Source organism: Alligator mississippiensis, chromosome 16 (genome assembly GCF_030867095.1).
Source record: "Alligator mississippiensis isolate rAllMis1 chromosome 16, rAllMis1, whole genome shotgun sequence".
NCBI lineage: Eukaryota > Metazoa > Chordata > Crocodylia > Alligatoridae > Alligator > Alligator mississippiensis.
The window spans coordinates 12,970,558-12,987,293 of NC_081839.1; the positions used below are offsets into that span (position 1 = coordinate 12,970,558).

Consider the following 16,736-nt stretch of genomic DNA (forward strand, 5'->3'; position numbering starts at 1 on the left):
GCCCCAGCAGAGACCCAAACTGCTCCAAAGGCTCTTGTAGCTGAGAAAAAAGGAACAAGAAATGAATGACGTGTGCCTGTGTCTGGCTAGAGTGATATTCAGATGTATGATCCGGAAGGTGAAAACAGCAATGCATCCCTGTGGGGCCCTGTCTGCTAGGGGAGCTTTCTACATCTCAGGGTGAGGCTGCCAGGAGGACATCAAGGCAAGAGTTAGACCATACTTACTCTGCAATAGACTGTCTCCTGATAGGCAACAAGGAGCTGGGAGCTGGCCTGCAAGGCCCTCTCTCTCTCCCACTCCTTGTCAGAGAAGATCCACGGCTCAAGCAGCTGTTGGGAGAGCAAACTACTGTCAGAGGAACCTTGACAACAGCTCAGAGGACCCATTTCAACAGCACACATCACCATCACCACTGAAATCCCTCCAAGCAATCTGCTTCTTTTATCAGCTGGATACACCCCAGGCAGACTTGAATTCCCCTGAAGCCAGAGCAGCTGTTGAGTGACCATGGCACAAGAAGATGCAGCTACTAGGGATGTCAACGGGATGCAAGGGAATTACTATGCATTGCCTCAAGGACACCTTGGGAGACTCCCCTCTCATTTGCCCTGCCGAGGGAAACCTTCCTCCCTGTTTTTTGCCCCGCTTCCCCTTCCCCAGGAAGACAGCTCTGCCTGCTCCTGCTGGCTACTCACATGGAACATTTCCATGAACCAATTCTCAGTGGGGTCTTCTTCAAGGAGGCCCCTCATGAGCTCGCCCAAGGCCTGCATGGACAACTCGTGCAGTGCCTGCAAGCAGGAGATAGAAGAGGGAAGCTCAGGGCCAGCGGGAGCATGCGTCACAAAACCCAGAACCATTCTAGGGAGGCCAGGGGTGACTGCCAGGACCCAGAGCAGGCTGGGGAGCAGGTCCCAGCAGGTGATGCTGTCTAGGTATACCTGTACTTGGACAGAGTCCTGAGAGGTCTCACCCTCTTCCCTCAGCTGCTGAACAGCTGGAAGAGGCAGCAGGCATTTTAAGCAGTCATCCAGGATGTTTCTGTTCTCATCCCGATTTAGTGAGGGTTTCACCTTGCTGGCAGAAGAAAGAGAGGACGAAAAGCCCTGTCACACTGACTGCCAGCCCCAAGGGAAAGTGGGTGCTAAGATATGATCTGAACCTAGAACCCGAAATCCAAACCCCGCTGGACCTGGCAGCTGACAAGCTCCTGGCACTCCCCCCAGCCACTGCTAGCTGTCCCACAACCACCACCACCACCAAGTCTTTCAAGTCCAAATCTCCAAGTGGACCAAACACATTCAAACCCTCTGACCCCAGCTGCAGTGAGAGCAGCCTGTGACCTGAGCCCTGCAGGTGTCTCTCAGCTCCAGATCTGATGGGAAGAATGACGGAGGATTAAGGAAGGAGCTCATCTCTGACCAGGGCATCCCAGTGCCAAGGGCCAGGGCAGGAATCACCTACCTCAGGTGCTTAATGGCAAGCATGGCCCTGAGGCGAACATGAGAGGCCAAGGAATCCATTGGTTCCTCTTTCATGAAGTCCTGAAAGGCAGAAATGGAGACATGACACACGGGAAATGGATGTGGGAAGCAGAGAGCTTCCCCCCAGAAACCCACCAGGCTGCCCTCCCAGGTGAGCCATAAACAGAGCCAGGGCTGTGCTGGCTACTGCCCCAGGATCCTGCTCAGGTCCAGCAGCAGGGACTCCCGCCTGGGGAAGGTCATTGTGCCTCCTCCAGGTGGGGTCTGGGAAGAGCACAGGCAGAGGTGGGGTCATTGAACATTTACCTTATTGACAAAGTTGATGCCAAGCACCTGGGAAGTGAAATGCAAAACAATCGTCAATGCCTGGACGGCTCCAGACTACAGCTCCCTGCCAGGTCCAAAAAAGGGCTGGGCTGGGGAGTGTTGAGCGGTGCAAGGGCATGAATGCGTGCCCCGCTCCAGCGCAGGACAGGATGTCAGGAGCGTCTATCCCAGCACTCTCCATGCATGGGTCCCTCCCACTGCACATCATCCCAGAAGGATTAACATGGATGCTCATCACAGGCGTGAGTTCAGGGGGAGGATCAGATAGTCAGAGCCTCTCTAGGCACCCAAGTGCAAAGGAAACATCAGTCCCATGGCAGGCCTCTTCCCGACATGGTGCAGTCCCAGGCTCTTACCTGGCAGCTGGTCATGTAATACTGCAGGACCTTCCTGGTGAGATCATGCTCCACGCGGGGGAGCAGCTGTGTTCGGGGGGCATGGACAGCAATTCGGCTGTAGGCCAGTATCAAGGCCCTGTGGGTCCTGGCTCTTTTCCCTTGGTGATAGTCCTGTACAGGGTGACATGACACTCACACCAGGGCTTCCCATGCCTTCTGCCCCACAAGTAGGAGTCACTGCTGACCAAGGAGTTGCCCAGCAGCAATACCGGCTCTCCCTGCCACTCACAGGAGACCCACAGCTCTGACAGCACCATCATCAGTGCTTTGTTTCAGATGCCTCATCTTCTCTGTCCTGCAGCCTGGGTGACTCGGGCAGAGAGAGCTGCAGTGCCACTCTGAGCCGTGGAAGTCGGGGCAGGGGCGGTGGAGAGTTTGTGACCCACAGGAACTGGGGCAGCAGATGCATTGTGCCCAGGGCCGCCTCATGTATTTGGCAGTAAGGAGTCCCTGGGCACAATGCATCAGGAAGGCTGCGGCAGGTCTGTCCGTGTGAAGGAGGTGGCTCTGCCTGTTGTGCTTTGCGCAGAAGCTGAAGCTGAAGCTCGGCAGGTGTTTGGGGCACCGTGAACGCCCTGCTGGATGCGGCCTGGACCCAAACACCTTTGAGCGCTGAGGTGCTCAGCTCAGCCATGGTGGCGGCTCCGCTGGGCTGGGTGAGCCCTAGAGAAGAACCTTAGGGCCCATTTTACAGCATTTGGGGCATGTGGATTATGCACTCAGAGCTGGTACTTTGAGGCTGGGCAACAGGGCTCATGTCTCCTCTCCCATGGCTAACTGAAAGATGTGAGAAAGACACAATCTCTTTCTCTGGGTGAACATCAGATGTAGTTGCCTCAGTGCCTGAAAGGGGCTGGTTAATTGTTGACCCATTAACCTGGGACATGAAAAACCTGAGTAGTAGAAACTGTGTTCCCCCCTGTATCACTGGAGACCTGATGTGGAGCATGTTCCCTGGGAGAGGGCATTACCAGGGAGAGGAGCCACCGCCAAGCTGCTCTTCTCAAGGGTTTCTAGGGGAAGGAAGTGCGAGAAACCCCCCAGCTCCATTACCTGCAGGCGGCCGACTATCCCAGACACCTGCACTTTACTCAGAGCCGCACCAAAGTCCTCCATTGTGCCCAGGGTGAGGTCCAGGTGGCCCTCGGCTGAGAATGCCAGGATGGTCACAACGTGCTGGAAGCCAAGAAACGCACTGGGGAGTGAGCAGGGCTGTCTGGCTGACAGACCCCAGAGTCCTCCCCATCTCCCTGATACTAGAACTGCCCGTCCGACCCGCAACAAGTCAGGGGGCTGTCTGAGGGAAAGGACAAGGGAAGGCCAGGAAGCAAACAAACCCGAGACACAAAGCAACAGAGAAGTGAGGACACGGAAGGACCTGATATGTCTGGAGAGAACAGGGTCCTCACCTCTCTCTCAGAAGCGTTCATGTAATCTGTGCCCTTCAGAGATTTCTGGAGCTGGGATTTCACATGGGCAACATCCTGGCAAGAGGCCAAAGTGGTACCAAGTGCCTTATATAGGAAACTCTGAAAGAAGGAGACCACCATCACCAAAGAGCTGGGAACACAGCAGCCTGCTGGTCAGGACAAGAACGGCCCAGAAACACACCCATCCCTAGGAAGGACCAAGAGAGTCCAGCCCCAGCACCCACACACCGAATAACTGGCCCCACTCTGCAGGGAAATGGCAGCTAAAGACAGAGAAAGAGCCCCAGTAAGCTCTCCCTTCGGGTCAGTGAAGAGAGCAGACGACCAAGGACAATGCTTTTGATCAAGAAAATAGAACGGAAAAGCGCAAACTGTGGAGAGAAACTCTCTGCAGCCTCCTGCCACAGCACCACCAAACAGCTGCAGAAACCCAGCCGTTGCCAAGAGCACGCACCTTCTCCGGGGAGGAGCAGGCATAACTGGCTGTCTGGTGCTGCAGCTCCAGGCTCAGCTGACTGCTCCAGGCATCGTCAGCAATGCTCTTCAGTGTCATGTTCAGGAACTGAGGGCACAAGTGAAGGGAAAGAAAGGGTTGGGTGCATGGGCTGAGTCTCTGTCGTCCTCCTCTGCTGTGCCCTTTCTAGCACCCGAATCTCACAGGGAGACTTGGCAGCCTTTGGAGAACGCTCCAGGTGGACACCCTAGGATCTTCCTGCTTCTTGCTCTCCCCTCCTCATCTCTGCCCAAGGATCCTTCACAACCTTGACACCAGTGGACAGAAATGTGGAAGAGATTGTGCCAAGAAACCTGTCCACTGGGGAGAGATTGTGTAGAGGGGGGAGGCTGGATCAAGTCAAAAAGGCGCCATGGGCTCTACAACGGGCACCTCCAACTGCCAGGGACTTGAGTGCTTTGTTGTGTTGAACTTGCATTGTGATAGGACCTGGGAATTGCAGAAGCCCCCAACCAAGGCCTCATCTCCTTCCATTTCTTGAGCTCAAAGACTGTACGGAAAGGCTGGAGGATCCCAAATGGACAACTCTAGATGCAGGTCCAAACTCAAGGACACTGGCAAACCTTCCAAGTTGGACTCTTGCTGGGTTATTGACTTTCATCACCTCATTTCCCTGAGGCATGAGGGAACCCTCCCTTCTCAGACAGCCCTGGCTGGCTGCAACAGCAGCTCTGAGAGCCACCCTGTACCTTCAGCAGCAGGTGCTCCCACCACACATTGTCCTGGGAGGTCTCAGGATTTCCTGAAGCTGGGAGGCAAACAAGAAGGGTGTCACTGCCATAGGCACTGAAGAAGAGTCTTAGTTGCCTCCCTGGGCATCAAGTCTTTAGCAACTCCTGCATCCGCACCCAGTCACCTCCTGGGATCCCAAGGTCACAGGCCCTGCGCTCTAGTATATACCCTGCTGGCATGTCTGAACGTTGTGCATGACCAGTCCCTGCAGAAGTGGCCATAAGGGGCATGGAGGGTGCTCAGCACCTCACGGATGTGCTCGGCACAGCACAGTACAGGACTGGGCTTCGTAGAAAGGCAACGTGCACAGACGTTTCCTCTGGCAACAGAAACCTCCCAAGAGTTCAGAGAACTGCAGGAGAGTGGTTAATCTGGTGGAGCCCTTCATGGGCAAACCCTACCCTGGGTCCCATCAACCTCCATGTTGTCAAGCCCCTAGATTCGCGCCCCCTGGCAAAGAGTAGAAGCTCTCAAGCATGCGATGCTGCAGAGGGGGACCGGTGCCACGGGGGGCTCCAGGAGGCTGCAACCTCCCCTCCCCTCTCCCTTTCCATTCTGCAGAGATACTGTGCTCCTTCCTTGCTTGTTACCTTCAATAGTCGAGAGCAGGATGGGAATCTTGACCCTCCACTGCTCTCCAACAGCAGGGTGGATCATGCGGTGCAGAGCCCACAGTGCCCGCAGGGCAGAATGTGCGCGGCTGCTGTCACCCAGGGCCAAGGCAACCACAGACAGCACGAGAGAAACAGGGGCTCAGCTCTGGAGTGGGACTCCATGGCTTTCTTTAGGAGGGAAACTGGCCTCCACCATACATGGCCAGAGCATTCAGCAATCAGACAGAGGCTGAAGTGCTGTGCTAGGCTGATCCTGCATGCCCCTCCGCAGGCTGCGAGGCAGGGGCAGAGCCTGGCTCTGCTCTGCAAAGGGAAGGGAACTGTGCCAGCACAGGGCAGCGCCGAGTGTGGGAAGAGACAGAGCGTGCTTCTCCAGCTAAGGCTACAGGCACATGTCCCCACACCACTGACCCTCCCCACACCTCTGGCAAGTACCTCTCCAGGGCTACTCACCAGGAGTCGCGCCAGCAGCCCCTGAACCTTAGGAAATGTGGCTGGAAAGAGAAAGAAAGCATGGCCATGTGGGACTACTTTGGAACTGGGGGGGTGATGCTGCTACAAGCCTGTCCATTCCCAATGCACCCGCCCGTGGCTGCTCGGGGAGCTGGGCACAACTGGCACTTTCATGGCACCTTCCGTGTCTGGATCTCAAGGAGCTTTACCAAGCAGCCTTCACTCCCAGCCCCTCTGTGAGGCAGGCACTGCTCAGTCATCATTGGATGAGTGGGGAAGCTGAGGCAAAAAGGCCCTGGGATTCCCCTGTGGCACAGCATAAATCTGGGGCAGCTCTGGCTTGGAGGAGCCCACATTGCCTGGCTCTCCCTCCCAGCTTGGAATGACCCAACTGGCCCTCCCGCCTTGACCCTGGTTCTAATGACTCAGCCTGGCACTTCTGAGGCACACCACACTCCTGCTCAAGACAATGGCAGGCTTCAGCCTGCTACAACAGAAGCCCCAAGTCCCCAGCATCCATTCCTCTTACCATTTGGCTCCTAGACAAGCTGGACTGCTTGAAAATATAGGCCACTAAGTCCCAGGCCCAGTCATCCAGGCCCTGCACACTGAGCAGTGTCCTGACGAAATGAAGGACGGCCTTCTTCACCTGGAGGGGAGGAGAGGACAGATTGGAGTCAGGACGGCCCTTATGCCCTAATGGGGGCAGGGACCGGCCATAGCACAAACCCTCCCTGAAACCTTGGAAAGGATGACAGGGAAGGAGAAGGGTCCCCAGGCCTCCAAATTTATTTCTAGGGTTTATAAAGAGGCAAGAGAACAGCGTGTCTTTCCTACTCAGTAGTCCCATATTGGCATCGGAGGGAAAGCAGATCCCCTGCCCACTGGCAAACTGATGACACTTCCCCAGATCCTGACTCTCCCCACCTCTGGAAGCAGAGGGCCAGGCTCTCTGCACTGCCTTCCCTGAAGACGCGGATAGGGAAGAAAGGTTTTCTCTACAAAAGAACCAAGAATCTGGGGTGGGAATTTTGTGTCAGGTCCATGTGCCATCCCCAGCACAGCCACTGCTCACAAAGCACCTCACCTCAGTGCTCTGATCACCAAGCATGCACCTCATGGCCTTGACTACAGCACATTTTTTCTGACTCATCTCGGGCACTGGAAGGAAAAGGAGGGCACAATATTGCTGTGTTCTGGGAGCAATCCACAGCAAGAGGCACCCGGATTGCAAAAGACCTGCTTGTGGCGACCTGCACAACCTCCTGTCTCTACTTTGCAACCTGGGAAAGTCTCTTGGGCCATAAAAGGGCTCGTTAAACCTCTCGACTTGAGAGTGCTGCCAGGAGAGGTGTCCGAGCAGGATTTGGTCCCAGCATTCCTGTGTCATCCAGCAGGACGCAGGGTGCTACTGGCCCTCTGGGACCGAGCAGCAGAGGATGGAGGTCTGACTCTAGCTCTACAGCCAGAGCTCTTGAGCGCAGCTAGAGCAGGACAGGTCATTCGGCCTGGACAGTCCTAACTCAGTTCCTGAAGGGTCAGCCAAGACGGCAGTCAGCACAATTGCTCTGGTCATACTTACAGTCAGCAGCAATGATGCCACTAAAGATGGAGAGGGATGCCATGCAGCTTCCCTCTTTGTCGGTCTTGAGGCGGGAGCCCACAAAGGAAATAAATTGGTCTGGGGAGAGACAGGCTGCAGGGGAGAAGAGCAAACCTCAGTGGCCTCAGCACTCCTCGTTCTCATTCCCCTGTCCAGGGTTTGGCACAGAGCAGGGAGGTTTGAAGGAAACCCCTATGTCACTTGGAGCCCCCTCTCCTTACCCAGCAGGCGGAGACAGTAGAACACCTTGACCTGGTTCTCTGATCCCGGCAGCTGTGCGATATCACACACCTGTGGGAAGAAGGCAAGGGATTCTCCATAGTCCCAGCTGGGTACAGGTGAAAGTGTGGAATGGATCCTGAACTCCCACTGTCCAGAGTCCTTTTGAGTCCCAGGAGACATCACTGCTATCACACACAGCAAGAGCCAAGAACTCAAAGGTCCAGACCATAAGCAAGAGGGGACCCTGATTTCCAAGTCCCTTTAGCAACATGGCTGCTCTTGGCTGGACTCGCACCACAGGGTTGATTGTTCAGGTCCTGACTTGCTAGGACAAAGGGATTTGCATGGAGCCTCCTAGCAGTTGAACTGGACTGAGGGAGACAAGGAGGCCACCACCTGTTTTCTTCTTCTTGGGCAAGCAGAGACATTGCCAGCAGAGTGGGGCTTGGCACCTCCATCCTTGGCATGAATCATGGGATTCATCCCATGACTGGCCGGTACATATTGAGGGCTATAGATTGTATAGAAAGGACAGGTCGGGGAAGAAAGGGCGGGGGGTTGCGCTCTATGTCAGTGAGCAATATACATCAACCCTCATCAAGACAGAATCCGAGGTTGAGGAAGTAGAAGGATTGTGGGTTAGGCTACATGGGGGGCAAGGAGAAAGGGATTTGGTGGTAGGGGTCTGCTACAGACCCCCACACCAAGGGGAAGAAATAGATGCGGGGCTCCTGAGGCAACTCTCGGAGACCATAAAAGCTAAAGAGGAAGTAGTCATGGGGGACCTAAACTACCCGGACATCTGCTGGGAGACGCAGACAGCAAGGTCCCATCGCTCACGCAGGGTTCTAACCTGTATACAGGACCTCCACCTGACACAGGAGGTGCATGGTCCCACTAGGGGGAATGCCATACTGGATCTGGTATTGGCAACGGGGGATGACATGATAGGGGACCTCCAGATCGGTAGCCATTTGGGAGACAGTGATCGTCTTATAATAGAATTCAACATAAGACGGTGAGTGGGTAAGGTAACTAGTAGGGTGAAAGTGCTAGACTTTAGGAAAGCTGATCTCAATGCACTCAGGCGATTAGTCAAAGAAGCACTGCAGAGTAGGAGTTTTGAAGGGATGGGAGCCCAAGAAGGGTGGCTGTGCCTAAAGGAAACGATCCTTCGGGCACAAAGCAAGACGATCCCCGAGCGAGGCAAAAAAGGGAAAGGGGCCAGGAGGCTTCCATGGCTGACCAGAGAAATCCAGGGCAGCCTAAGGGCCAAAAGGGGAGCACATAAAAAGTGGAAACAGGGTGAGATCACTAAAGATGAATATACCTCCTCTGCTCGTGCTTGTAGGGAGGCAGTTAGGCGGGCCAAAGCTACCATGGAGCTGAGGATGGCAACCCAAGTAAAAGACAACAAGAAATTGTTTTTTAGATATATTGGGAGTAAAAGGAAGGCCCAGGGAGGAATAGGACCACTGCTAAATGGGCAGAAACAATTGGTGACAGACAGGGGGGACAAGGCTGAACTCCTCAACGAGCTCTTTGCCTCAGTGTTCCTAAGCGAGGGGCACGACAAGTCTCTCACTGGGGTTGTAGAGAGGCAGCAGCAAGGCGCCAGACTGCCATACGTAGATCCTGAGATGGTGCAGAGTCATTTGGAAGAACTGGATGCCTTTAAATCGGCAGGCCCGGATGGGCTCCATCCGAGGGTGCTGAAGGCACTGGCCGACATCATTGCAGAGCCACTGGCGGGAATATTCGAACGCTCGTGGCGCACGGGCCAAGTCCCGGAGGACTGGAAAAGGGCTAACGTGGTCCCCATTTTCAAAAAGGGGAGGAAGGAGGACCCGGGCAACTATAGGCCAGTCAGTCTCACCTCCATCCTTGGTAAAGTCTTTGAATAAATTATCAAGGCTCACATTTGTGAGAGCCCGGCAGGGCAGATTATGCTGAGGGGAAACCAGCACGGGTTCATGGCAGGCAGATCGTGCCTGACCAATCTAGTCTCTTTCTATGACCAGGTTACGAAAAGCCTGGACACAGGAGGAGGGGTGGATTTCATATACTTAGACTTCAGGAAGGCCTTCGATACGGTATCCCACCCCATACTGGTGAACAAGTTAAGAGGCTGTGATGTGGATGACTGCACAGTCCAGTGGGTGGCGAATTGGCTTGAGGGTCGCACCCAAAGAGTCGTGGTAGATGGGTCAGTCTCGACCTGGAAGGGTGTGGGCAGGGGGGTCCCGCAGGGCTCGGTCCTTGGACCGATACTCTTTAATGTCTTCATCAGCGACTTGGACGAGGGAGTGAAATGTACTCTGTCCAAGTTTGCAGATGACACAAAGCTATGGGGAGAAGTGGACACGCTGGAGGGCAGGGAACAGCTGCAGGCAGACCTGGATAGGTTGGACAAGTGGGCAGAAAACAACAGGATGCAGTTCAACAAGGAGAAATGCAAAGTGCTGCACCTAGGGAGGAAAAATGTCCAGCACACCTACAGCCTAGGGAATAACCTGCTGGGTGGCACAGAGGTGGAAAGGGATCTTGGAGTCCTAGTGGACTCCAAGATGAACATGAGCCGGCAGTGTGACGAAGCCATCAGAAAAGCCAATGGCACTTTATCGTGCATCAGCAGATGCATGTCGAATAGGTCCAAGGAGGTGATACTTCCCCTCTATCGGGCGCTGGTCAGACCGCGGTTGGAGTACTGCGTGCAATTCTGGGCGCCACACTTCAAGAAGGATGCGGATAACCTGGAGAGGGTCCAGAGAAGGGCAACTCGTATGGTCAAGGGCCTGCAGACCAAGCCCTACGAGGAGAGACTAGAGAAACTGGACCTTTTCAGCCTCCGCAAGAGAAGGTTGAGAGGCGACCTTGTGGCTGCCTATAAGTTCATCACGGGGGCACAGAAGGGAATTGGTGAGGATTTATTCACCAAGGCGCCCCCGGGGGTTACAAGAAAGAATGGCCACAAGCTAGCAGAGAGCAGATTTAGACTGGACATAAGGAAGAACTTCTTCCCAGTTCGAGTGGCCAAGGTCTGGAACGGGCTCCCAAGGGAGGTGGTGCTCTCCCCTACCCTGGGGGTCTTCAAGAGGAGGTTGGATATGCATCTAGCTGGGGTCATCTAGACCCAGCACTCTTTCCTGCTTGTGCAGGGGGTCGGACTCGATGATCTATTGAGGTCCCTTCCGACCCTAACATCTATGAAACTATGAAACTATCAGCTGGGTCTGTCTGGGTAATGGGACTTGGACCTGCTGGGCCTTGGGATGAGCGGTACAGAATCGACCTCCCCTTACCCGGGTGTGCAGGGCAAAGCAGATGCTCTTGAGTTTCCCATCGGGGAGAGGGACCTCAAAATCATAGGCTACCTCCAAGATCTGGCTCAGACTCTGCAACAGACGGTGAAAGTCAAAGGGAGGGTTAGAGAGGAGAACCGTGGAGAGAGCAAGAGCAGAAAATTAGTGAGTGAGAAAAGATACCTCACTGCCCCATGCTTAGTGCTTATTGCTTTGGGGCTGGAAGTTTCGACATCTGCAAGTCTGGCCACACCACACTGTGCTGTTTGAGCCCCTGCCCAGTCCCCTGAATACACCCCACCTGGATTACCTCTCTCTGGAGATTCAGATTCCTTCCAAAGGATGCCAGGAGGAGAGTGGGTCCCACAGCCCACAGGTGTCGTAGGCCCCAAAACTGACCGCAGAGTCAGGCCCAGCCAGCATCTGCCCACACAGCCCAGAAGACACAGGACAAGGGAGCACAGAGCTGAAGTGGGATTCTCCCCTGGGGTAAACCTGTGCTGCCTCGGGGGGCTGCCCAGGTGCAAACAAAGACAGAGCGCAGGAGACACGCTCCACAGGCAGAACCACTGTATAACATGCTCCACTTCTGTAAACCATAGCAGGGAGCCCCAAATCTCCATGCTTTAAACTGCCAGGCCCTGACCATAATCCCTGCCAAGCCCAGAGGGAGCAGAGAGAAACTCAGCTGGAAGGAGTGGTCTGGTAGTTCATTTCTTTTGTCTCCCCTTATCAGACTTCCTAGAAAATGGAAGCGGCATTCCCATCATAGCCATGATCTACAGACCCGGCTGCTGTGAGTTTAGCCTCCAAGGGTAGGCAAGGCCGATCCGTTAAGGGGTCTTGAATTGCACCAGGAAAGCCCCAAGATCTACCGAGTTCCTAGGGTAAGTCGTACATGCACGCACGTGTGCCAGTGCGCACACCCACGCATACAGACAAGGGCCAATGCTGGTTTCCCAGGTGGCATCTCACCATGGTGACATGAAGATTGTCGACCCCTCCCTCGTATTGCTGCAGGAGACAGGGGAGCCTCTCAAAAACAGTATTGCGATGCCTCTCATGGTGGAGAAGGAGGCCCATTGCAGGTCCCAGCGCCTTGACCGCAGCCTGCTGCAGCTGCAGAGAAGAAAGGCAGGACTGAGTCCCTCCGGCAGACTTTCCAGGAGGTTGCTCTGGGTCAGGAAGAGGCACAGCTTTTCTCCTTCTCATATCAGCAGTGTCCTTGGTCCATCATTGGACCAGCCCCGTCTGCATGGTTCCCACCTACAGCAGCTGCGAGGGGCCGTAAGATATGGCCCCGAGGCTGGCTCCCCGCTGTGCTGATGTGCCCAGATTCATGTGCAGAGACAGCAAACTCCTTATTGCCATCCCCCTGGGCCCCGAAGGAGTCATGCCCAGAAGGAGCTCCCAGTGCCCACTGGCACCCATTAGTGCACGCAACTGCACACTGCCTGTGGGCAGAGCAGATTCTCAGACACGTGTTATGAGCCCCGGAGACTGGGTCTTCCCTGCCAGCACTGTACACATGGGCAGAAATAGTGAAACGTGACAGCTGTGCTATGGAGCTAGAAAGACAGCAGCCCTCACCTCCAGGTCCTCGCTTGTCAGCCAGCTGCTGCTCATGAGATTAAAGAAAGGGAGCACATGAAAACCATAGTTGGCTGCCCGGCAGCTAGGGAACGGGCTCTCGTCTCCGACGTGGAATTTCAGGTTGGCAGCCCGGGCAAAGCCTTCCACAACTGCAGAGGGGGAGAAAAGACAAGACGTTTGCACAGGAACATTGGAGTGAGGTGCTGCAGGACATGCATGCCTGGTGGTCATGACAGTGTCCCGGCAGCCTCTGTGCTGCTCGGGGCAGATGGAGAATTTGGGACAGGTGGAGCACGGACCAGGGGCTACAACTAGGATTCAATCTGCACCATCTGCCCCAGGGCCTAGAGGCAGCTCCAGCCTCGGTGATGGCTCCTGGGAACTACTCTGCAAGGGTCATGAAGGGCCCAATCCTGCTCACTGCTCAGAGCCTCCAGCCAGCCCAGGGAGGGACGGTTCTCCACTCGTGGTTGGATCAGGCCCAGGAAGTGCAGTGGAGGCCCCGCTTGCTAGTGCGGGACACTCCAGTAGGGCCCAAGCTCTGTGTTAGGCCCTGGGTGCCCAGTGGGGGCACTTGCAGGAGGGGCTGGCACACACCTCCACACAGCGCCCGCTTCATCTGGTCGGTCTCCACCAGCCTCAGCACAAAACGCAATTTGCTGAGCGTCAGCACAAGGAAGGGCTCAGACCTCAGTGCTGCAGGATGAGGATACATTATGCAGTTAGAGACATTCCTGTCCACCTGCATCCCTCACTCTCAGGGTGAGCAGCACAAAGGGGCTTTGAAGATGTCAGAGGAACCCCACAGTGACTGCCCCTACGTAGGGCAATCTTCTGTCTGCTGCCCTCCCATGCCCAGATGCAGGGCAGGAGGAGGGAGTGGAGGGTCCTGCCCACCTGATCTCTACTCCTTCCTGTCCTGAAGGCCCTTTCAGCTATTACAGAAGTTAGTGTTGGTGCCTTAGAGCCAGGAGCCAGATTCTTCGGGCCCCAAATCCAGCTCAGTTGTGATGGCCCCATTGGACAGAGTGGTATTTATCCCCTCCCTCCACAATCCCTGATGAGAGCCCGGAAGCAAGGGAGGCAATGCTGTACCATAGGCTGAGGCCACGTCGCCCAGTGTAATCAAGAAGTAAATTGGAGGGAGCTCCATGATGCCCACGTGACACTGCAGCTCATACATCACCCAATTGTAAAAGGTGCCGGCAAGTGCCATGAGGGTTTTTCCTGCAGCCAACTGCACTTCATCATTTTCTTGCTAGAATCAAAAAAGAAAACTGGAGCACATGCCCGATGCAGTTTAGACAGTGGTAAGTCAGGCTGGGGATAACTCTGAAAGGGAGGGAGAAGGATGCACTAGCCTCAGCTCCTCCAGTGGCCCAGTGCCATTTCATCCTTGGTTCCAAGCAAACTCTCTTCCCCACCACCTACCAGCCACACACTGTACTAGCTGCTCCTGAATTCACTACATGCCCCTAATAATTCCTTGCATGAGATCCCTCACTCCTAAATGCCCACTGAAACACTTGGCTGAACAATGTTTCGGCTCTGGTTGGCTGGCCAACCGCAGAATTCACCTGGGCTGTAGGACACAGCTTCAGCATGGACCAGGAAGCTTCTTGGACAATGCTGTCCCCAGCAAAGCACCTATGCACTCTGGTCTTTCTCAGCAGACAAGCAGCCTCATGTTTCAGAGGAGCTCAACACTGGGCTGGATCGTGTTCCTGCTCTCCAGAACCATCTGGAAAAGCTCTGTCTTGAGCAAGCCTGCAGCCTCTAAGCAGGGTCCATGCAGGAGATACACCATAGGCCCAAGCTACATTGGACCAAACAAACTATGCATAGAGTCAAGTCTTGTGAGGAGAAACTGGGCAGAGCTCACTCACCTGGGTCTCCCTCATGTCTTTGGAGGCCAAGTGGATGATCCTCCTGACAAGGTCCCTGTCCAGGCTCTTTATGTCCCCCTGCAAGACTTCCTGCAGGCTGGAGTAAATGGTGACTCTTGTCTCCTGGGAACACACCGAGAAAGAGAACAATGGGTTTCCTTTGGGACCAGTGCCAGATCATCCAGGACTGTGATGTTGGACATCAGTTACCCAGGGATTCTTCTACAGCCACGCTAAGGGGGACCTTGCTCCTGGACAGGAACACAACCCAGGGTGTCTTGTGTTTGTCCTCTCATGCAGATGTTTACAGCTGGCACTAATAAGTGGGGAGTGTCAGGCACTGTGAGGGCACAAGGTAACAGACTGGCGGGAGACACAGAAAAGTGGTCAGAAAAGCAGTCAGATGCATCACAGGCACTGTCACCCCAGTGCACTGGGGAGGTGGGAGTGACTTGCATTTCTTTCAGAGATGGGGACACCAGGGGAGTGACAAGGAGCTGTCGGGTGATCCTGAGCAGCAAATTTAGCAGGAGTTTGCCAGGCAAGATGCTGCCAAAAACCATTGTGCGATTAGTTCTGTTACTGAGTGAACAAGGGAGTTGAAATATTTGTGAACCAGGTTGCGCTAAGCCAGCCAAGCCATACTTGAATGACGACAAATCAGGCAGGGAAAGTGTGTTGCCCAGGGTCTCTAGGCAGAGGCTCAGCACCCTTGGCTGTATTCCCAGTTCTTTTCCTGACTCGCTGGGGGACAGTGGGCAAGTCACTTCACTTCCTGGGCTGAGGCTTTCCAGTCTCACAAGGCTGCTGGGAAACTACATTTCATATCTCAATGCTGTGAGATACTTGGAGGAAGACACTAAGGAGGCTCACAGCATTATCTGTAGGGTGAGGGCTTGTTTGAATGTGGCTTATACCATATCTATCATCCACTGGGGAGGGGGAGATGATGCCCATGTGAGCGTGCCCTGATATCATCGTGACATCACAATATAACAACAGGGGGCATGTTGTATTGTGAGCTTTAATAGGAGAGCAGGAATGGAAAAGAGCCAGCAGATGGACAAGGACCAGTTTTAGTTGGGGTCCCACCCTGCACAGCCTGGAAGGAAATGCTTAGAGCAGCCATGTGACACAAAGCCATCGCCCTACCTCCTCCTGTTGGAGTCTCTCCAGCAGAAGGCTCACAGTAATGTCAAGGTCCACGTCTGCCTGGCCAAACTCTGGGCCAAGATTGCCCTGAGCTTGATCCACCAGGCATCTCGCTGCAGAGGGATCACTGGTGGAAAAACCTGAAATGGAGGAAAAGGATTCTGTTGATTTCCGTAGTTCTCATTCATCACCACCCACTAGCAGCTCTGCTGGAGCCCAACCCTGTAGCCTGGCTACAAAGGAAAGGTTTCCTAGCACAGCAACAAGGGGAGAGCTCTCCAGGCCACCCTTCTGGGCTGAGGCAGCTGGTACTGCTAAAGAGGCACTTTTCTTAGTGCAATTTAGTTCTGCCAAAAATCCCGTCTTTGCCAATAGGGTGGAGATGATGCTCTGGTGTTAGCCAGCATCAGAAGCTAAAAACCTATAATCATTAGTCCTGTGCGCAATGGCCACAGCTGTACCAGCCAAAGAGGCAAGAGTGGACCTGGTCAGGGAGAAGAGGCATCTTCCTCTTTCTCCCGCTCTGTTATGCTAGGAGATTTGCTTGCAAAATGGCCCAGCCAGTGGGAAGGGGAGATTACTGTGACATTTGTTTTCAGGAAAATAAGGGAAGTCATGCAGACAATAACAACTCTTTTCTCCTTGGCAATTAGTTGGAGAATTGGGATCACATACCCAAAATGATGGTTTAGGGACAACGTTTTTGAAAGCAAGGTTGCCTATAAGCATACCAGGGATAGGGAGGGGCTGTTTAAATTAGAGAGGTTCCCCAACAGCCATTCTAATTAAAACGGCTCACCGTCACATGTATTAAGCACCCCATATTTGAACATTGCTTATTCAATGAGCTTTAGTTAAAGCACCCCCACAGCCATTTTAAAATGTGGCGGTGGGGGGCAGGGCACTTAAACCACATGACAGTGAGGCAAGGCTGGAGCGTTTTAATTAGGAAGTGGAGCAGACTCGATTAACTGAGCCTGCTCCAACCGGTTCTAATTAGAACGCGAACCAGCACGTCTATAG

At 54.3% G+C, this 16,736-nt stretch overlaps 1 protein-coding gene and 1 long non-coding RNA gene across 2 annotated transcripts; both read right to left on the bottom strand.

Moving 5' to 3' along the window:
• Positions 1–4: 4 nt before the first annotated feature.
• LOC132246525 (uncharacterized) lies at positions 5–791 on the bottom strand. The gene is made up of 3 exons (XR_009457856.1): positions 699–791; positions 228–332; positions 5–40 (listed from the first exon to the last, which is right to left on the bottom strand). It is a non-coding gene; the product is annotated as an uncharacterized LOC132246525 (long non-coding RNA).
• Positions 792–844: 53 nt separating this feature from the next.
• Positions 845–5,599, bottom strand: LOC132246599 (maestro heat-like repeat-containing protein family member 2B). The gene is made up of 10 exons (XM_059719927.1): positions 5,479–5,599; positions 4,846–4,904; positions 4,097–4,204; positions 3,622–3,741; positions 3,266–3,388; positions 2,171–2,323; positions 1,794–1,820; positions 1,468–1,547; positions 977–1,080; positions 845–864 (listed from the first exon to the last, which is right to left on the bottom strand). The coding sequence occupies exons 1-10, from the start codon at positions 5,543–5,545 to the stop codon at positions 845–847; spliced, it is 861 nt and encodes a 286-aa protein (XP_059575910.1). The 5' UTR covers positions 5,546–5,599.
• Between the last annotated feature and the right edge of the window lie 11,137 nt (positions 5,600–16,736).

What these genes read in the sequence shown, in the direction of transcription:
- LOC132246599 (XM_059719927.1), bottom strand. Translation starts at nt 5,545, where the DNA reads ATGATCCACCCTGCTGTTGGAGAGCAGTGGAGGGTCAAGATTCCCATC. An exon ending in TGAACGCTTCTGAGAGAGAG is followed by an intron (nt 3,389 to 3,621) that starts GTGAGGACCCTG and finishes CTTGGCTTCCAG; the next exon opens with CACGTTGTGACCATCCTGGC. An exon ending in ATTACATGACCAGCTGCCAG is followed by an intron (nt 1,821 to 2,170) that starts GTAAGAGCCTGG and finishes TTCACTTCCCAG; the next exon opens with GTGCTTGGCATCAACTTTGT.